At 36.3% G+C, this 22,913-nt stretch overlaps 1 protein-coding gene across 2 annotated transcripts in view; it reads right to left on the minus strand.

Moving 5' to 3' along the window:
- Nucleotides 1–15,133: 15,133 nt before the first annotated feature.
- mdga2a (MAM domain containing glycosylphosphatidylinositol anchor 2a) overlaps nucleotides 15,134–22,913 on the minus strand; it is a 146,413-nt gene continuing 138,633 nt past the window's right edge. For both annotated transcript variants that reach the window (XM_056234036.1, XM_056234037.1), the window contains 4 exons: nucleotides 20,860–21,024; nucleotides 18,600–18,730; nucleotides 18,267–18,369; nucleotides 15,134–17,404 (listed from right to left, as the gene is read on the minus strand). In XM_056234036.1, the coding sequence (XP_056090011.1) occupies nucleotides 17,316–17,404; nucleotides 18,267–18,369; nucleotides 18,600–18,730; nucleotides 20,860–21,024 (488 nt within the window). In that variant the 3' untranslated portion in view covers nucleotides 15,134–17,315. The remainder of the gene's footprint in view (nucleotides 17,405–18,266; nucleotides 18,370–18,599; nucleotides 18,731–20,859; nucleotides 21,025–22,913) is intronic.

Consider the following 22,913-nt stretch of genomic DNA (forward strand, 5'->3'; position numbering starts at 1 on the left):
CTTCTGAATCATTTCACTTTTAAGAAGTGTTTTCTCAACATTGCAACACTGCACATCTAATCAGCTCCTGACAAACACATTCATTATTATTTGAATTATCGCTCAATGAGTCATTTAGTATTACTCTGGAAGGTTTTTGTCTTTCAAATATATTAAAATGTGCTAATTCACGTCATTTCATATTTATGTGCAAGGATTCCCCAACTTATTTTGTCATCTAAACCACTTTGCCCCTGGAAGTTAATAAGTTAGGTCAATAATAAAATTAAGCCAATAATAATAAAAAGTTCACGGTTCTCTGATGTCAGTTAATGGTCACAATGGTTTAATGGTTTTCAAATATTTTTTAAGTAAATGTTTATTATTATTATTTATTGTTTATACTGATTATTTATTCATTATGATTTAATTACTTAATAGCTTTTCGTTAAACTCACAAACCCCTACAGTTCCTTCACGAATTCCAGGAAACCCTGACGTTATGTAAAATGTAATGCACTTGTTGATAACAACATGGAATATATTTTCTTTGTTTTCGTATTTCTATATTAATATGGTACAAGATTATCCTATTCAAATCAATGTGATAAAGAGTCAGGTCAAAGTAATCTAAAAAAGAATCAAAAAGTAGTCAGAATACATTAGGCTACTTAAAATGAGTAATCTAGATTACATTACTAACTACAATTGTTGTCATGTAATTTGGAATCAGTAACTGACTACAATTTGTAAGTAGGCCTCGTCTACCCAGCACTGCCCACAACTTAATATTAGATTTAAGGCATTATATTAAGTATATTTCCAAAATGATGTTCCTAAAACATTCTAATAAAAAATGTCCTATATTTTTAATGTGTTCATACCCCATTAGATATAGCCAGAGAACGAAAGAGAATGATGAAGTGGCTGAGCACAATAATGAAAGAGAGAGATGGTCAAACATGTGGACGAGTGCCATGAGAACATTTCTATTTCATAAGCTGCTAAAAGTGCTGATGCACAAACAATGAATAAATAATTCCATTCTTTGAACTAGAGTTTGAACAGTGTGTTCCATATAGGGAGTTGACGGAAAATAGACCTAATGATGACTTTTTCATAAATAAAATGATTTGCTTCAAGACAAATACTTTAAATGATATTTGGTAGTGCATGAAAACATACATTATTGATACATAATCTGAAAAAGATCAATAGGTGGGTTTGTATGGGGAGTCGATTAAATTGTTATTTAAATGAGAAAGACAAAAGGAAATATAGCATTAATAAATCAAGAGTTGGGAGACATAACAATCTTTTTTTTATCTGTTTGTGTTAGATCAGGTGGAGCGAAGAGACACTCATATATGAGTAAAATTACACAAACCAACATGTAAGAGAAAGAATAGTGCTTAGGTGCTGGATGAGATCATTTCTCACAATTGTTTAACTAATCATACCCGTGGGTTATGCTCTCTTTAAACCCCGGCCGGGTTATGACACCCTGTTGTGCTCTAAACTGCCTTGCCAAAAATGAACAGCATGGAATGATGCAGTGCATGAAGAAGACAACCAATCATAAACTAAGCAGCGCTTACAGCATTAAATATTCATGCATTTTGTAGTCGCATGAACTTCTAAAAATTTAAGTTCTAAAAGAAAGATAAAAAAACAGTGTTCTGCAAATGACTTAACAGGGTAAAAAAGTTATTTGTTATTACTGTGTATTACAAGTCCAATCCCTGAACGTTCCTGAACTTTCATCAACTTCCTCGCCAGCAGGAACTTTCTGAGGGGGAATTTTTTACCCGGAACTTCATTTAGATCCAAACGTCTCATAAGGGGCTTTCGCACCTTCTAGGAACTCAGTTCTAGGAACTAGCCACCAGGGTGGTTCCTCGAGAACTAATGGTTCCCTTAGGAACATGTTCCTGGTTGCATTCGCACCGCTAGTAACTCTGAAGTGCATGACGTAAACCACACTTGTTGTTGGGACGGGACCTTTATTTTGACGGCGCTGAGAACGCCAGGGCCTGAGCACACAGTGCTTGACGATCTGTCTAACAATCCTGTCAAATATACGTTATTAGATAGAACTGTTATACATAGAAAGTATACATAGAAAGTATATGAAAAGGTATTAGCGTATGCTGTGTAGTTGATGTCCAGTGTTGCTAGCTGAGCAGAAATACATAATCATGTTTGGCTTGGTCCCCTCAAAGTTGCGTTGGATTTTATCCTTAGCGTAAAGGTTAAGAGGTCCATCTATCACTGTTTTCCATGTTCGTAGAGTTAGTTTGTGGAAATAAATATATAGGCTATAATCTGTGTGTTTACACAGCTTTTTTAAAAATGGCGGCTGCTTGTGTTTCGCATACGGTAAGCTAATCAGCGTACACTTATGTCACTGGTAGTTCCTAGTGCTGGTTTAGACCCTACTCTGAAGTAGGAGCTAAATTAGTTCCTCCAAAAGGTAGCCTGGGAAAACCCAGACAACTTCCGGCAAATTTAGATTTGCTCTGAAAGTTAGTCTGGCAAAGAGCTCATTCAAGCTCATTTCCAATCCGCCGAAATCGCGGCACCAATCAGAAACGTTGGGGCGGGGCTTTACACGATGACGACAGCGCTGGGATTTTGAAGCAGATTTTGTAGCCTACATTACAAAGATGGATGCCGCCGCCGAACATCACTCGTTTGAATCAGCTATCGCGTCTGTTTTAAGCGATTTGAACATTTCCTTTTTGTTAAAAACCGAGCAAAGAACAACACTCGGAGATGTTTCTGCCGCTCTGCATATGTCATCTCCTTCATCGCTCTGATTGGTTTTAGGTCTATCCGCGACGTCCGTTGGTAACGCCCCTCTGGAAATGATTTGTCTATGACGCTTTGCCAGACCATAACAGTTACAACTGAGAATGGTCTGGTTTTAACCAGGCTATCCAAAAGGAGTTCCTAGAACTAAAATCATTCCTAGTTCCTGCGGTGCGAACACGCAAAAAAACGGGTACTTCCGCCAATAGTTCTAGGAACTATGAAAAGGTTCCTCCGGTGTGAAAGCCCCTATAGAAACTGTCCTTACTACTGCATAATCTACTACCCAAGCTCCTATTCTCTGACAAGAAAAATCCTGGCCTTTACAACTTTACTCCCCTTAAATGAGTCATATGGATCACTTATGATTTTTTTTTAGGCTTGAAATCTCTATATTTTGTATTATCTTTTCAGTCACTGGGCTTGTATTTGGATTGTTGGTTTAATCTCCAACACAAAACAAATCAAGGCAACAGTAAAGAACATTTAAATAAACTCTTTAAATCTTTAGATAAGTTATACTGTGCTAAAGGAGTCCTCCACAGGTTAGTTTTTCTATCAGTAAACGAGTTCTACCAGCAAATACTTATTTTTAATAAAAATTAAAAATAAGCATTTGCTTATTTTTAATGTTAAAATAAGCATTTGCATTCCCCCCCCCCCCAAAAAAAAGTGTTTTATTTTTTCCCCTGAGGAATAATAGATTAAAAGCGGCAAGCTGATGGCTCCCTTTGTCATATAGTTGGAGACAGAGATAAAGAAGCAATTCTGGAGGAGTTTGATAGAGGATTGGAATTTGGTTTTCATACACGGCATCCACTGGTATGTAGCCGAGGATGCCGTGGGAGTGGTCATCACTCACGGACGCTTGGTTCCCGGGGTGTAGACTCCTGCTGCTACTAAGTCACCATAGACTGATGATAGTGTCAGCCACAGAACAATCTGCATTCATCATTTCTTATCTGCTGGGTCGCTGTGCTGATCCAAGAGATGCATCCTCTTGCTGCTGCAGGGTCAAGGACTGCATGATTGAGTTGAGTGTGTGTGTTGCTTTTTGACCCAAACAGCTTACTCCCAGTCCTGGAATTACTTGAGATCAAAATGACATGGAGTGTTAATGCACCACGAAAGCAAACCAAGCACCCAAGTGCAGACGTGTAAGAGGATTGTCCCAGTTACTGTCACTTTCCCACATTTTTGGGTTAAGTACGTGTCTATATACAGTACTGGTGTCTACATGATAGGAATCTGTAAGCAGTGCCTGTTTTATGGATGTAAGGGTGTTCGTGGTCAAGCAATAATGGGACAGGTCATTTCCGAGCATCGTCCTCTAATACCAAACTCAGACCTCAATCAGAGAAATAGTAGGCTTGACCTTCACTGTGTCCATATCTTCTCCAACAGTAGGGTTTAAGAGATGTTCTGGATCATATTGATGTAGATGCTGGCAATAAGTGCCAATACCTAGTCAAGTAGTTGTTTAAAATAGTTGCACTACAGTCTAATAGCATTGCATATATTTTAACGAATATATTATACTTTTAAAAATGCTGAAAATCGTCCACAATTATTTCCAGTTAATTGTGACTATGGGTTGTTAAAGTCGAGATGAAACAGACGTACCAACAGATATTTTCGTCAGAATTTTGACATACCGGTGCATACGAGGGTAGTGGGTTATTAAAAAAGAAAAAAGGTGTAGGATGGGGACTTTGTTTTACCCACCGGTTGTGGATTGGATTTTGAGTCCGGCATACATGATCAGAGAAAAGTCTGTCGTTTCACCGGAATATGTAAAGGATAATCCAGCCGGTTGTTATCGTAGAATAAACCCCGACAGAGTGACCCTCAGGACCCTGTCGTGAAGTGGAAGAAGGCGTTTTTAAGTTTAATATTTTATTAGGTCTTTAAATGCAAAGCTTCCATGAAGAAAGCAGTCATACCACTTATTACACGGTATTTCGCCACATAACCCAGACCGCAATGTCAGGCCAGACCCGGCCCACATCTGGTACACATGGATTCCAGACGTACAAGATGTGGGCCGGATCTGGGCCGACACTATGAGTCTGGGGATTAATTATGGGGATAAGAGATATGATTTTGAGATGAAACTGTTTTAAAACCTTACCTGTTTGTTATCTTATCCATTGCAGTGTAGCAGCTGCATTTGTATGAAAAAAGAGAGTGAGTCTGCTATATCTGGATGGCATAATTAAATAATTGTACACAAAATATTGATTTGAGTTTTAATATTTTATTAGCTCACCAAACGGAAAACTTCCACAAAGAAAAAAACTTTCCTAGAGAGAGTATAGCGCTTCAGTTACCGGGATGAGCCTCTGTTATCAGTTTTTACCGGATCAGATGTTATATACCGGGGAATGGCATACCGCTGGATGGCGTGATTGACCAACCAGAATCAAGTATTCCACAGAGCCGTTGTGACATTTTGATTCAAAGTTACAAGGTCAAAAAGACAAGAGAAAAACCCCATTAAATATGGTTACTTCACTCACTTCACATAAACTGTTAAGTAATGTAAGAAATGTTAAGTCGTGTTCAGTTGCTACACATGCCAGAACCAATTCTGTTTTGGCGTTAAAAGTTGGCATGAAATGGATGTTGCGATAGTCTTTTCTTCCTTATTGTGACGTACAGTACTGTATATCCGAGGGAAATGGTTTATTGAACAAGAAAAAATGTTGGGTGGGATGTGATTTTTCCCATTAATTGAAATTGATTGGATGGTTGTGGTTCGCTATTTGCTGTGATCTCATGTGAGTGACAAGTCGTCCCGCCCTCGCTCCAGTAAACACGTCCTCAGAGAAGGGATGTCACTGCAAGAGGTGAAATTGAAATTAAGATTTTTAGATTAAAGATTATGAGGGCACATGAATAAAAAATAAATAATAATAAAGATGTGCACTGATAAGTCATTCATAATGAATACTACAATATTCCATAAAAAGCAATAATTGTCAATTGTGATTTCATGGTGACTTTAATAATGAACACACCATTGTTTATTCCTGGCATGTAGCCTATATGATTTACTTATTGTGGTGTGGAATATGAAGAAAAGCAACATTCACCTACAAGCCTATGTATTTTATTACTTAAATAGTCTGTCTAAAGGAGTAATGGATTTCAAAGTGAGGGAAGAATAAGAGACATCACGAGTTGTCTACATGCAGAAGGATGTTATCGTAAATATAGCCACTAACCAAAAGCAGCAGAGCGGCCACTATGATTCAATCTGCCTCCTTTATGACAGCTGATTATCAATATGAATGAACCTCCGTCGTTTTTCCTTCCCAGTCATCATCTCCATGGTGACATCCAAGGCTTTTTGCGGCCACTCCTTAAAACAAAATTAAGCAGAACAAAAATACATTTCCAGTAGCTCAAGTTATATTTGGAGAGACACATTCGGGAATCATTTACTCTATTGCAGAACACAATTTAGTTATAGTAAACATAATGATGAAAACATTTGAATTCAAGTGAAGACACACCATTGAAATCTTGCTATGTTGTTTTGCAAATGCCTCAAGGAATGTCTGTTGTGAAAATATGCAGCTATACATTTTTAAGCACGCAATCTTTTCACATGCCTCTCCAGCAGTGCGCCTTCTCAGTAACTGAATCATTACAGAGACCTCCATAAAGAGTAAATCAACAGTGTTTACTTAAAGACAGAAACACATTCCACATCATTTACACTTTCTCAGAATCCACTAAACTCTGATTTTCACTGCCAGCTTCTGGAGAAGAAGGGCTGCAGGTTCTGTGGTTGAAGGTGCAACTCAGCACAACGAAACTGCATGCTCGACAACACACATAGCAACATGCTTGGCCTGGATTCATAATTTACAAGTATGACCCTTCTACTTGCAGCCAGTGGAAACTGCTCCTTCCTGTCTAATTAGGATAGAGCTTGTGCGAATCTTTAGATAACACAAGCTCATACAGCGGCCCCAAAACGTATTTGGACACTTAAGCCACACTTAAAAAAAGTTATACATTTATAAAATTCCAAACCAAGTGGCATCTGCAAGCAAATGATTGTGCTTGTTTTCTTTTTTAAATTCGATTGTTATTAAATTTTGCTATCTTAAGGAACAGCACAAAATAAAGAACAATTACAACTTTCCGGTAACACTTTAGATTAGGGAACACATATGCACAATTAACTAGGAGTTTTCCCTCAATAAACTCCTAATTACTGCTTGTTGACAGTAAGGTAGGTGTTGTAGTGGTTAAGTTTAGGTGTTGGGTTAAGTGATGCACAATATGGTCATGCAGAATAAGGCATTAATATGTGCTTTATAAGTACTCCACAGCCAATATTCTAGTAATATGCATGCTAATAAGTAACTGTGTTTCCTAATCTAAAGTGTTACCAACTTTCAAACTCCAACATATAGAATTACATTAATAATAATAAATAAATAAAATATATTTGCATAAGAAAATGACTTCAATTATATTTACAGCTATCACAGTACAGTATTTATTATTTAAAAAATAATTCTCACATAAATGTAGTCTTCACTATTACCCATGTTGATAAGTTGTATAAGGGGGTCCATATCTTATTAAATATCTATTTTATTCAATATCTACTTTTCTCAAAGTGACTGTTAGTGGATGTAAAACACAAGTGTAGCGACCAGAAATAACACTAAATACCTTTTCCAGATAGGTTATGTTTTGTCATTTTAATGATTACATCCAATCTATGTAATTTAAAACCAAATAAACAGCATTTAAAAAAAAATGTTTTATTATATTATTATTATGATATTTTCTTATGTAATGCAATTCAAACATTTTTCCATTTTGGCCAATGCGTGTTCAAATTATTTTTTGGAGCCACTGTATGTAATAACAAGTGATCAAACTCAATGTGCTGCATTCTGATCACATGGTATTTTCTTTCCCATCACCCATTGAGTGACTGTCCGCTGTGATGGCATCTGTTCTGATAGGCACCTGACAGAGTCGGGATCCATTACTCAACAGTGACAGCTACAACCTGTCTGACAGATGGACCAGCGTCAGCTGACATACAGAACAGACTTCAGACACTGAATGCAATATTAGGAGCACCCTGAGTTTGGCATGGGAAGCAGCTCCTGTTCATTCATGCACCCTTCATTCTTCTCATACAGCTCATTTAGATTCCATCACCTTATGTTAATGTTCGGGCTGTCAAACAAAGTCATTTTCCTTTAATATTTCAGACACATTTTGAAGACCGACAATATTTTACGTGATGAAAGCACTGTTGGAATAACTACAGGTTCTCAGCAGAATTTTTTCCCTGACTCATTCCTGCAGTGGGAATACAATGAGTTTTCAGAACGATTTACACACCAGTTGTCTAATTTTAAAAGCACAAAAATAAAAGAAAGAGGAGGCATACTTCAGCAACTTCAGTTCTGATTGAATTCAGTCCGTTTGCAGAGGTTACCAAAATGAAACAACCAAAAACAGATCATTTTAATAAATAAAATATATTATCGGAAGGCAAATATATGTGATTTATATGCTAAGAACGGCAATGGTTTCCCCAAAGTCTCCTGTACCGGCCCGCCAGCCACCAGCTAAACACTCTTAAAAATAGGTTCCAAAAATGTTTTTTTTTTGCAGTGATGCCATAGAGAACCATTTTCGGGTCCCCAAACATTTTTTCAGTGAACTTTTTTTCTTTTCTTAGTGTAACATATTTTAAAAACCTGAAGAACCCTTTGAAGGAATCAACTGACAAATTACTTATAGCTGCCTTTGCACATGGAACTGGCATAGAAGAAAGTATTTTAACACAACAAAAAATGTCACACTCCACCTTTAAACAAAACAAAACAAAACAAAACAAAACAAAACAAAAAACAAAACAAAACAAAACAAAACAAAACACAAAACAAAACTAAACTAAACTAAACTAAACTAAACTAAACTAAACTATTATCATTCTAATGCTAGAAGAACTTGAAACTTTAGTCAAAGCGCCTGGCTGCCTGTATGTATTCAAAGAATAAAATTGTATAAGGGAATCAAACATTGTATGTAAGATTATTTAAAGAATCAGCCGGGGAAATCGCATTTGAACATTATATGTGTTCTATCAAACTCTACATAAAATGTTTGTTTGATTCTCTTCCATGTCGCTTACATTTATAGTCAAAATAACATATTGTGTTGGAAAAGACCCAGCTTTCAAAGTGTGAAATAACCCACAAGAGTGTGTAAGAAAGGCAGAGGCTCAGGTTTGTTCTCAGAGAGAGAGTGTGTGCGTGTGTGTGTGAAGAAGACGTTAGCCTGTTGAAGTGTAAAGCAGAGACTTCACAGAGAAATCTCTGGTGGATGGAATCTCAGGCCCTACAGTGTTTCAGACTTCACTGAACGCGCACATCACAGGATTTAAGTCTAATTGAACCGCAGAATCTACCAGGCACAGAGGGTGAAAGCTTTTCTTGTATTATATAATGCAATCTTAAATTTTTGATTAGAGAGCTGTCAAATACTACGCTTTGTACTGCAGGAACTAAAGCATAATTTAAACAAAAACAGCCATATTATTATTAAAATTATTATTAATTACAATTAATATTCCCTAAAACAAACACATCAATATTAATGTTTTTACAGCTTCATTAAAGGGGTGGTTGATTATGATTTCACTTTTCTAACTTTAGTTAGTGTGTAATGTTGCTGTTTGAGCATAAACAACATCTGCAAAGTTACAACGCTCAAAGCAAAGGAAGATTACATTTATTAATATTATATTAATTAATGTTATATTAGATATTTGCTTTTAAAGATATCGTTTTTTTAAGGACTACAACAAACGGGGGGTAGGGACTACACGACATTCCTCCTGGGTTAGTGACATCACCAACCCTAGAATTTACATAAACCCCACGATTTATAGATTGTCATGACAGAATATGCCAATCAATGATAAATAACTCCACATCAGCTACATAAATCCATCAACTAACCATTCAGAAATGTCCTGTTGCATTCTACATATTGTCACTTCTTCTTGAGTCTCTCCATCATTGTCTGACTCCGGTTTGAACATAAAAGGCTAAAAGTTTTCGAAATGTTCAGCGCATGTCTGTGTGAGCTCCACCCCCTGTGCTGGGAGCAGCAGCTCATTTGCATTTAAAGGGACAGAAACAAAAACGGGGCGTTTTTGCTCACCCTCAAAAAGTGACAATTTTAACAGGCTATAAAAATATATATGTGGTTTATTTTGAGCTAAAACTTCACATACACACTCTGGGGACATCACAGACTTATTTTACATCTTGTGAAAAGGGCATTATACCACCCCTTTAATGCTATTTATGGTGAACAAAAAAAGTGGTCAAAAATGGTAAATGTTTTATTTATTTATTAATATTATTAAGCTATTTGAAAAAAAAGTTTAATTAAAAACAATCATAGTTTTCCTAATAGCTTCAAAAAAGATATAATAATAATACATTTCACTAATAACCAGCATTAATAATTGTTCAATAATTGATGTTTTTCAAATAGTTAAAATAGCTATTCATAAAACAAGTCAACAGTAAAACAATGGTCAAAATGATTAAAATGAACTTTACGAAGCTATTTGTAGCTACTTTTATAATAATCATTGTTTTCAGATAGCATTTACAAAGCAATAATAATAATAAACATCATTATTTCACTATTATGTGTCTTTCAAATTGCTTCAAAAAACAAATGAACCAATGAATCATGTCAATAATAATTATGATGTTGATAATTATTATTATGAAGTTATTTGAAAAACTTGATTATTATTGTGTTCCTTTTAATAGTTTTTCAAGTAGCTTCATAAAAGCTATATTAATAATAGTTAATTTTAATATTTCACTATTATGTGTTTTTCACAAAGCTTTATAAAAGCCATTCATAAAAACTAACGAATAGTTAGCACTTTACATTGTGCTATTGCAGTTATTCACGGAATTATCAACTTTAGGTAGGTTGTGCCACGGCACAGCGCGGATGAATCCAATGTTTTGAGGAGAATGTGCGGCTGTCAGTCACCACGCGGTGTGGATACTTTTCACCGGAAAATGTCATATCATCCACTTTTGTTCTGACCAACTAAGGGAAAAAAAGAATTGCAGTAAATCACACTGATTAAATCTAACAATCGCTTATCATATCACCTCAAACCGTAAAAATTATACTTTGTTCTCAAATTGTTAATGTTAACAACACCAGCATTGCGTGACTAGGCCTTCAGATATTTATCCTTGTTTTCGCATGGGTCCGGTTGCAGTATCTTTTTTGTCTGTAGCCACTTCGAAGTCTTTTGCACTTTACAGCGGGTGCATATCTGTTGTCACTGGTGATTGTCGTTTGAGCCTTTCTGGATCCGCCATCAAATTGATAAGTTTAATTATATCAAGTGCTGTGAGAAAAGGCTATAAATCTCCACCTCCAGCATCCTCACACACAATATAGCCTACTAGCCGAGACTCCTCCTTTATGTGTACAGATGTGACGTAATGACGCAAAGACATGCTCGAATCTCCTGCGGAAATCCACCAGTACCACTGGAATTAAAAACATTATTACGAGCTTACCGCTTTGAATCGAGCTACGGCACGCAGATAAATTTGAACACTGGCTGGTTATGTACTTGCTCAATCATTTATTTTCGATAATTTTTAACCCAAATAAGTTACGGACTGAAGCTTTAACTACTATAGTTAACATGAACTAAGAATGAACAACAAGTCTACAGCATTTATTAATCTTAGCTAATGTTAATCTAATTATAGCTAATTATATTAATACATTATTAAAATCAAAAGTTGTATTTGCTAACATTAGTTATTGCACTGTCAACTAACATGAACAAACAATCAACAATACTTTTATTAACTAACATTAACAATGATGAATAAATACTGAAATGCATTGATTGTTAGTTAGTGTTAATTAATTCATTAACCAATGTTAACAAATGAGACCTTATTGTAAAGTGTTACCAGGGAACCAATTAATTATGACAATAATGAATATTATTATATGTGTTTTTAATATAATATTAAAAACTACTCTTTTATCTAGACTAGAGTCTTGGGTGGGTCTAAAAGCTTCTGTCCTGAAATGGTTTGTCATACCTGTCTGACAGAAAGTTTACAGTAAAGATAGGTAATTTCACCACTGACCTGCGGTCTTCCACAGGGCTCTATTTTGGCTCCTTCTCTGTTTTCTCTATACATGCTCTAGGCGCTATTCTAAGGAGTCATGGCGTATCCTTTCATTTTTAATGCGTACGACACACAAATTTATATTCCAATCAAGAGAAACAACCCTGCAGCGATGAATTCTCTTCTGCGATGCCAGAGGAGGTTAAAGCATGGCTAGCCCAAAATAATTTCCTCTTCCTAAATGAAGACAAGACTGAGGTCATTGTTTTCGGCCCAAATGAAAACTTTCAGTGTATAAGTCCAGAGTTAGAGAGTCTATCAGCTTTTAAATCTCCAGGAGTGCGGAACTTAGATGTTCTTGTTGACCAGCCTTTAAAATCTGACAAACAGATCTTATCCGTAATCAGTTCCAGTTTCTACTAACTTCGTCTATTGGCTAAAATCAAAGGCTTTCTCGCCCTGAAAACTCTGGAAATGGCTGTTCATGCATTTATTACGTGTCGGCTAGATTACTGCAATTCCTTATTGCGGTATATATCAAGTTGCTCGTCTTCAGTTAGTCCAAAATGCTGCCGCCCGACTTCTACATAAGCAGTCGCAAATATGACCATCTCTCCGATTCTCAAATCTCTACACTGGCTGCCAGTTCGACAGAGAATAGATTTCAAAATTCTACTCATTGTTTTTAAATCTCTTCATAACGTAGCTCCTGCCTATCTCTCTGAACTTGTTCATCCCTACACTCCTTCCAGAAGCCTAAGATCCAACGACCAGGCTCTGCTGGTAGTCCCTCGCGTTAGTGTGCATTTGCGGTGGCGGGGCCACGACTCTGGAACACCCTGCCCATTGAGATTAGAACGGCCCCTACTCTGTCTGTTTTCAAGTGTCTGTTAAAAACCGACCTGTTTTCTTTAATATATTGATCTCTTCTCTAATGGTTGGTTCTACTATTTTATATTTGAGTCTGATACTGTTTTGCCACTCTTGTATTTCCATTATATTTGAGTCTGATACTACTTTTTCTCTCCATTCTATATTTGAGTCTGACACTGCTTTGCTACTCCTGTTTTACTGTTTTATATTTGAGTCTGATACTGTTTTGTCACTCCGGTTTTAAGGTTTTGCTTAGCTTTGCTGCTCTTACTTGTGTTTTATGTGTTGTTATGCAGGTCTTGCTATATTTTAATCTGGTTAAGTTAAGCACTTTGGTCAGCCTAGTGGCTGTTGTAACTGTGCTATACAAATAAAGTGAACTTGAACTAATAAAAGCTATTTAATATCATTGATCTATACTGTATTGCAGCCAAACTTTTAATAACTACATTAATAATGCATCTATAGCAAAAACTGCATTTGCAGGACAAGTAATGCTACACAGGCTGATTATAAATGTGGAAGTCATTAAAAAGTCATCGACAGATACTTGACGAGCTCTCTATTCTAAAGGATAAGAGATTATCCCTGCAGTACTACTGCGAGTCCAGTGTTTTCAGCATACTCAGGATATTTTCTAAAATCTGTCCAGCTAGTCTCAATAATCCGCTCAAACAATATGCTTTTCCGTTGGTTTGCATCACTGGTCTTGCAACGTTTTCTCATTTGTATGTTAAGTTAATATGTTCACATGAGAGAAAGTGGGGCAAGGAGAGAGAAGGATAGAGATGAAAATGTACAGCATGGAAACAGATGGTACTTGCTTTGTTTGGAGCATTTCCCCATGAAATAATGGATTATGGGAAAATATTTTACAAGCACAGACAAATCACCCTCAAAACAGCCAGACCACCCCCCAAAAAATAAAATAATCATTTACATTTGATGTATGATGGCTATTAACTAGCACCTCATCCAATAATTTTAATGAGATAAATATAGAAGGGTGTCCAACCTGTTCAGCAATAATCTCATTTCACATGACAGCACTGGAAGGCAGAGGCAAAGTTGCCTTTAGCTTTATACATTACGGTGTGTGTTTTCTCAGTGGCTTGTCACTGGTGACAAATGGGCCTGCTTGTAGGGACTTTCAGACCATAAATTACAGATAATCATATGGGTACTTATAAAATAACCTAATGGAGGGTTTTTAACCATCCCTAACATCATAAGCTCCAGGGCATTATGTGCAAAAATCCTCCACGCTTGATAGAAGTTAATCTTTTTCTTTTTAAATAAAGGGTCAGAAGTTGCAAAAAGTTTGCACTGCAGATAAACAAATATTTGTCATTGGGGAAAACTGTAGCTCTTATTTTTTGGCTTATAAGGATCTGTGGATTTATTTGGCCACCCAGCTGAACAGATAAACCAACAAAAACTTATCTGATATATCTGATGCAGGATGTTTCAGTGAAAATGTATTCAAAGGCTATAAAACTGCTGAAATTTATGTCAAGATTAGTAAATAAGCCTGAACTGAACACATTTCAGTAAGAGCCAATGCCATTTTACAAGCATTCTTACAATTTCAACCGAAGATCAAATGAGGCCCAAAACTGAATCTGTAATCTATTTTTTGATGAAACTACCAGACACCCTGTGGTGAGACCCCTCAAACTACAAAATAAGACGGGTCTTTGTAAGGATTAGTGGCACTCTCTCTGCAACTTCATTTAGCACACTTTTTAGGGCTTAAAGTGGGTTTGCAGCCCAAGGCGCAACCACACACTGGTTTTATCATAATTAAGACGGCAAATGTTCTGTTAAGTGATGGTTAGTGGAACTGTAACTGCACATCCTCTTTTCAAAATTCAAAGCTTTCATTTCATGGAATGACAAAATATATCTCCCCCACACACACGCAGTGCTGCTTGAATGTTTGAGTCCGGCTTGAGCCAATAAAAAAATTAAAACAATACAGAAGTGATGTATTTTAAGTGAGCAGCTCTAGCTTTATTTACCAAATGGACAAATCTATTGTTGGTAATTTTGCTACAATTGCCAAAATAGGTGAGATTTAAGTCAGATCCATCTATCTGTCCGTCCATCCAGAAACTTTTCCATTGATCAATCAGTACTCAAATTAGAGCATAAAAACTGATAATTTGCTCTAAGCTTTTGTTTGGACATATAGCATTTTTTTCTCAAGATGTCCAAGCAACTGAAAAAAAAGTCTAATTAACGAAAACATCTATACTAAGGAAAAAACCCACACACAATACCATGAAAGCCTTTTATTGAACCGAGATGTAAAATATCTTTTTTTTTTATGTAAAGAATTCGATAGTTTATTCCTGTTGATTGTAACTTTAATAAAATTGAGAAAAACAACTTATTGTGTGTTGAAGGTATTGTGTTTCTGAATATTGACATTAATATTTCACATTGTGCTTTGTCTGAATAAGTGTGAAACCGTTTCCATAGACCTCCCTACCAGGTGTATTTGCATATAATCTCATATATTTGATATTATTTATTTATAATGTCATACTATAGATTCAAATTATGTCATAATATAGTAATGCAAAGGGATTCTTAGAAATGAATAAATGTTTAAGACAAAAAAAGAAAACATATATATATTTGTTGTCCGAAGGAACATTTTTGGGCTGAAAAAACTGAGAGAGCAACGTAATTCTTCCTCAGAAATGAATAAGATGAATGAGAAAAGTGATTTTACAATACATGTCCAAAAACCAGCTGGTTAAGGTAACGGATGGTCTCAGGTAGTTCATAGTTTGTAGTTCAGTTTTTGTAAAAGCAGTCATTTTCATTAGAGTAATAAAATATCATTTGTACGAATCCAACCGGATGGATCCAGATCAAGGCTGATCATCTTGTCCAGCGTGAGCATCAGTCCTCTAAAAGGTCCTCGTTTTTTCATACCTCTCAGTCCTCGGGATGTCAGAAAAAAAAAAGCCTTTTTTTCGGCGGCACAGAAGTCTCATCAGATTTCTCAGGTGGATTTCATAGTGACCCTCCCGGCTGTTTTTCACCTGGTGATAATAGCTCCCAGATGTCCTACTGAGGAATCAATGGTGCTTTTAGTCCAGTCCCACCACCATTGTTTTCCTTACATCAGTCGGATGTGGAGCAGGTGGGATGTATGCTGTCGAAATAAAAATAAGTCATCATCTAACAGTATGTGGAACGCAAGACATCAGTGGTGGGCTGCAACTCTCAAAATGGGCACCCGTCTCTCATCGTGCCTCTCTGATTTTCACCTTTCATCTCACGTGTCTATGTACGCTATAAACCGTGCCAAAAGGAAATGCTATAGATGATACAGTAGCACAGTAGAATGATTTTACAGAGGCTCTGAAGGCACTTGATTTCATAACAGACACCAACTCCATGTTCCTTAGCGAACAGGTGACGGCTATCTTTACGCACCTGGAGAAAACAACTGCAAGCGGACACAGTGGGGAGATTCACATCCACACTAGCATCGTGATGTTCAACAGTTCTCTACTGCTGTTGTTTAGCAGAGTTGCACTGAAATGAAAGGTCAACTCAATGATTCTCAGTGAGAGACGGTGTTTGTTGTGTCAGCTGCGTGATTAGCTGTTAATATCGATTCAGATGAGTTTGGTAACATACCCAATATAACGAAACACACAGAGTAAAAATGAAACATATACAGCCCAGAATGGGCGTATCAGGACGCCGTCTGTTAAACTTGCTCTGTTAAAGCACAAAGGACAAGTACATGAACGCCCCATCTGTCCGAAAACATACTTTACATAGAGATTGTACTCCCCTTTAAAACAACACACATTTGTGGAGCCCTGATGTTCACATCAAACCGGTAACATCAGAGCACAGGGAGATACAAAAAGCGCAACTGTATTTGACATACCTCTATTTTCAGACATTAGAAACGAAAACATTTTAATTTTTTTTTTTTTCTCAAACAATCATTCATTTTTGTTACCAACTCTGGTATCCTTGTTTTTTCCTTCTCAGAAGCTTCCTTCATGTGGTTCAGTATTACGTATTGTGACATAATGAGGTCTTTGATGACAGAATCAGACGTTTAACAAAGCAAAAAGCATGTAGTGATAGAAATACATGTTACGTCTTTGTGCTTTGAAAGATTCCCCTATTAAGTCTCTCAAAGCCGTCCTGCTGTAACCATCCACCTGTTCTTTGCTTTCTAACACTGACAACGGTAATGGGCTTTTTCCTCAAGATCTTGAGTGGACTCCAGCATAATACTCATGCCAATGTGTTAGCGAGCTTCAGATTCCCTCCCCGGCTTCCTCTTCATTCGCACTGATCTAAAACCTACGTTCCTTTTGTGTAGACGGGATGAATCTTTGGTTGTTGTCTTCAGGCAGTCCGAGTCAGCCGAAATCTCTATGAATTGCCAAAGCTGGGTTCCACCTCCATGTGATGAGGTCACCTTCGGAGGCCAACCAAGACCAAAAGTAAAGTGAGACAGAGCTGCCATATATGCACTGCAGCGGAAGAAGCCAGGGATCTTATATCTGTGGGAATAAAGACAAGAACAAATGCAGTTATGGATGTGAACAAACATTCATTTCTCAGTGTTGTGTAAATAATTCAGAGACTAACAATTCTTCTGTCCTTTAGAAGTTTAATGAGGTTTGTCTACGCTCTGTATCTATAGAACATCTTTCTTTCAACGTGCTATGCTTTAATTCAAAACAGAATGGAAAAAAAGGATTGCAAATGTTTGCTGAGTCATGAAAGAGTCCTTCAAGCTGGTGGATTATCTTGTCATAGACAAGAAAAATAAAAGATAATACAGTCCACGTCTTGTTAGCCTTGATCCTATGGAAAAGTTTCTTCCACAATTGTTTGTTCTTGTGACTTATTTATTTATACTAAACAGGTATTCAGCAACGTTTTAATTAAGCTGATCAAAAGTGACAGTAAATACATTTCTAATGTTAAAAAAATATATATTTCAAATAAATGTTCTTTCAACTTTTCTTTAAAAAAACCAACCAAACACAAAAGGATCATGTAACACTGAAGACTGGAGTAATAGCTGCTGAAAAATCAGGAATAAATGACTTTTTAAGACACACCAAAATGTAAAAGGTATTTTAAATTGTAATCATATTTCACAACATCACTGTTTTGATGAAATAAATGCAGCCTTGGTGAGCATAAGCGAGTTCTTTTTCTCCCCAATTTAATTAAATAATGCAATTAAATAGGAATGAATTACATGTATTATTTCAATCAATTTGGCCCTTATTACAATAGGGCCACATTAACTACAACACATTAATTACAATTATTATTTTTCTTATTCATTTTTTATTTCATTGCAATAAACTCAAAAGCCAATTCTGAAAAACTCTTTTCCAATATACTTACTACTACTGGGTGGGGGGTCTCGACACTCTCCTTCCTCTATGGCCACATCGTCTATAGCAATATCCCCCTCAATGCCAGAGCCACGAATACCCTCCACAACCATCTAAATGAATGGGCAGAAAAACCCCCCAAAAAAACAACAACACATTTTCACTCCTTACTGGCCTTTCATTTCATTTTGAATGCAAAGTATATTCAATTATATAAATTATATTATAATAAATTAGAAAAATATTATGTATATCATTTAATATTACATTATTTTATTAATATATTTCTTATATTATTGTTTGCGTGTTATTATGCAAGCAAAGAGAAGACAGAAAAAGGCACCTGGAAAGAGGATGTTGGATTGATGTTAACTCTGGCTTGCCTCCAACGGTCCCCTTGGTTCCCACTCAGGGTCCACACAGATGTGTCCTGACCCGTCTGGCTCTTCTGCCTCAAATACACGTTTAACGTTCCTTGAAAAATAGGCATATGCACTTAGTGTCAGTAGAAGTCATTAGATGCAATATGCCAGTTAACTACATAATGCCCTTGGAACCTTTCTTATGTATTACATAGCAACTGCAAGGTTCAGTGACCTTGAAGAGAGATCGACTCATCTCCATCTCCAGAAGAAATCAATCATAAATCTGTTCAGAACACAATCACTGCTGTTGTAAATACACAGTATATATATATTTGGCACTATATATATAATTGCTACTACTCTAATTCTACGCTAATGAAAGGAAACGCTGGAAGAAAATCTGTATTACTCTCAGATGTCTGGGATTTGGCCAAATGGTATGTTTCATTTCCTTGCAAATGAGGAGACAATGAGATTAGTGCCACAGAGATGTGATGCTATTAATGCTAAGATATACTTTCTGGAGAAAAACGGCGTAAAAAAAGAGTGAAACATTAAAACAACACAAAAAAACTCTTGTTGCTATTTCGTTCTTCTTTAACAATGTAGTTTTTTCCATCATTACAACATTTTTTGAAAATGAGATGAGGACTCTAGTCATATTAGTTCTCTAATAATATTTATTGTACGTGGAGCGGTCAGTGGCTGGCATTTTGAGATCACGTAACAAGCCGAATATATTACTATAATTGATCTTTTACGATAGCATTTTTAACTGAAAACATTTGGATTTGCATTACAGTCCATCCAAACCACTAGCGGTCAGTATAAGTCAAAGACAACTGGAATATAGGCTAGTGCAACATACACAAAATGGATTTTACTTGCACCTTAAGAACCACTTGGGTAGGTTTTTATATCAAAACAGCCATCTAACCATGTTGTCTCGGTTGTTTGCTGTGCAGCCAGACAGAAGATCTTGTTGGTCACATGGATTTTTAACCCCAGACGCCCGATGAGACCACGTGTCAAAAGCCAGGAAGAGAACACCCTGGTGAGTTGGAATTAGCTTCACACTTACTATTCTAAAAGCACACAGCTTTGTGAAGCAGAAAATTGCAGTTACAAGCTTGTCTGTGAGGCCATGGAGGTCATTGCTACCCCAGAAGTGCGACAGCATGTCCAGCTCAACTGCAGCAGCATAAAGTGAGCATGAAAAAAGGAACTATAGAAATGTATGTGTACCACAGAGCACAAATTGAGTTATTGGTCTAAGTCATTTACAGCACTTACAGTCCACTAGAAACCTTTAATAGCAAGTGTTTCCATCCCAGAAAAGACCAAAGAGTACACTGCAAATTTCTGACTAGCATGTTAACTTATATGGAAGCCCATTTCTGTCTGAGAGTAAAAAATAAAAACAAATCCGTTATTTATGAGACAAAGTGTAGGATATGAGAAACAAATGGGCAATTTCGACATATATACGTAAAGTCTATGAGATTTAAAGATTTTATAAAGATTTTATTCTCATAATTAAAGAATTATGAGAAATATATTTTTATATGTAGGCCTGTTTCCACCTAAAGTAAAATAGCATCTAAAATACATAAATCAGGAAATCCTTATATAAGTTTAAAATAAGAAATAGTAACATTTTGAGATACGTCACACTGCAATTTATAACATCACAATTATAAGAAACTGAAACTGTGACAAAGTTATTATGATAAATTAAGTTGTGGATATACAGTCGCACTTGTGACATATAAAAATAACATTTCTGAGAAATTAAATCAACCCCAATTCCATAAATGTAATATTCAATAAAGCATCTGCATATTCATTCATACATTAAAAAGGTTCATACATAAAACATTTTAGAACCTGTCCATATTTTGACATTTTATACATATCTAACTGGAAAGTGGTAGACATTTCATCTTTGTTTTCATCTTGAGACACTGAAAGTAAGAACGTTCCAGCCCATATCTGCCTGTCACTGACTGACCAGGGCTGCGTTTCCAAAAAAGCATTGTGAGCCTAAGAAGATCCTGAGAAGGGCATCAAGCCCTCATTTGAACAGTAGATTTGTGATGTCAAACACCCTAGTTGTAGAGGTTACAGCTCATCAACACTAACTAGAAGAAACAATTAAAATAAGTAATCTGCATACAAATCCCCTTTAGTTGATCACATCAGGAGTCTTTGCAATGTACTGTTCTAACAGTAACCCACCTATATGCTTCCCATTCATGTGGTAGTAGAAGCTGAAGCAGTACGTTGGGTTGGGGGCCACATTCCCGTAGGGATTTTTAGGGGCAACATTGAAGGATGGGGTCAACAGTCGGGCCTTGTCTCCCTCCAGACGTGGTCGTGAGGTCTCAATGTACATGTAGAAACCTGTGCAAAGTCCACAAGTACATACAAATTAACTGATCATAGTAGCTCCCACACTACTGGTCAAAAGTTTGGGGTTGGTAATTTTTTTTAGTTTTTTTGAAAGAAGTCTCTTACTCAAAAATACAGTAAAAACAGGGATGCTGTGAAATATTATTACAATTTAAAAGAACGGTTTTCTATTTGAATATATTATACAATGTGATTTATTCTGTGATGTCAAAGGTGAATTTTCAGCAGCCATTAATATAGTGTTCAGTGTCATATATGATCCTTCAGAAATCAGATTTGGTGCACGAGAAACATTTTTCATCACTATAAATGTTGATAACAGCTGTTTTTTTTTGTTTTTCTGGAAGCCGTGATACATTTTTTCAGGATTCTTTGAAGAATAGAAAGTTCAAAAGAACAGCATTCGTTTGAAATAGAAAAAACATACTGATCCCAAACATTTAAATGGTAGTGTATACATATACATCAAATCAAGAGAATGAATTAAATTTGGCACAATAATTAAAATTGTCACACAACAGTTCAAATCTGATATTGCACATGGTAAATTATCAGGATATAATTTCTCCAAGCTTCAATACACCTCCACTGAACTTAGCGCTGCCTCAGAATAATCAATATAGGACCTCAGTGACCACAGAGCAGGACAAATGATTTCTCAATTCACATTTCTCATAGCCTTTTAAAAGACAGATTTCTTTCCTTTCACATCAGGTCAGAGTGACTTAAAAAGCTATTGACCTGAGTTTTTCTCCCACTCAAGTCAAGCCCTTAAACATCCATTAATTGAAATATTAACAGAGTGCTGCAAGAATGAGTCCTGAAACCCAGAAACAACTTAGCATTTTAGCACTTCCGGTTCCATCGTCCTCAAGTCAATAGGTTTTCTGAAAGGGTTTTTGGTTAAATACCTGAAATACGGTCTGTGGTGGTTAACACAATTTTTTTTCCCTTTTTTATTACATTAAAATTAAGTACATCAGGGTTTTTTTAAAGCTTTTATGTGTCTTGCAAAAGTCAGTTGCTATCAAGTGGCTAAAATGGGACCAGATGTTGCCGGGGACATTAAACATAATCAGATTGAACAAGTAAACTCATCTACTCACTAGTTCTCTTTTACATACTTGTGCTTCTGCAAACTATTATAACTCAAAACTTCTAACTTGCACATTGTTTAGAGGTTGAAAGATTTGTCAGAAGCTTAAAGGGTTAGTTCACCCAAAAATGAAAATTCTGTCATCATTTAATCACCCTCATGTCATTCCAAACCGGTAAGACTTTCATTCATCTTCATAACACAAATGAAGATATTTTTAATAAAATCTGAGCCAGTTATGTACTCTCCATTGACAGCTACGCAACTACCACTTCAAAAGCTTCATAAAGAGATCGTAAAACTAATGTTATGCGGGAAAACCGAGGATTTGGCAACACTGAGGGTGATTAAATGAAAAAAATTACGTTATCCCTGCAACACTTAAAAACCCACTTCAGTATATAGATTAAATAAGCACCCTACCGTTCTTTCTGAACTTATGACTTGCATTCTTCAGATTCCACTACTTTACCAAAGTACTAGACAAGCTGATTGCATTAGTGATGTGTTGACCCATGGAAATTATCCAGTTGCACACCGGATCTGTCATGATCCGATGTCAGGTTTAATGACTGACACCATTTTTCTGAAAGTGCAGCTAATGGAACCCACTGAGCATCTTCCTCTAAACATCGCCCAACCAAAAGACGGCCTGTGCACTCCTTTAGCAACATGAGAAATTGAAAGTGCCTTTATACGCTAATGCTATTAGCCTCTCTCTAAAAGTCACAAGCTTCATTTTGCTGACGATATAACCTTTTACTCAACATCCATTATGCCACTG

Source organism: Rhinichthys klamathensis, unplaced genomic scaffold (assembly GCF_029890125.1).
Source record: "Rhinichthys klamathensis goyatoka isolate OS25496 unplaced genomic scaffold, OSU_Roscu_1.1 h1tg000387l_1, whole genome shotgun sequence".
Classification (NCBI taxonomy): Eukaryota; Metazoa; Chordata; class Actinopteri; order Cypriniformes; family Leuciscidae; genus Rhinichthys; species Rhinichthys klamathensis.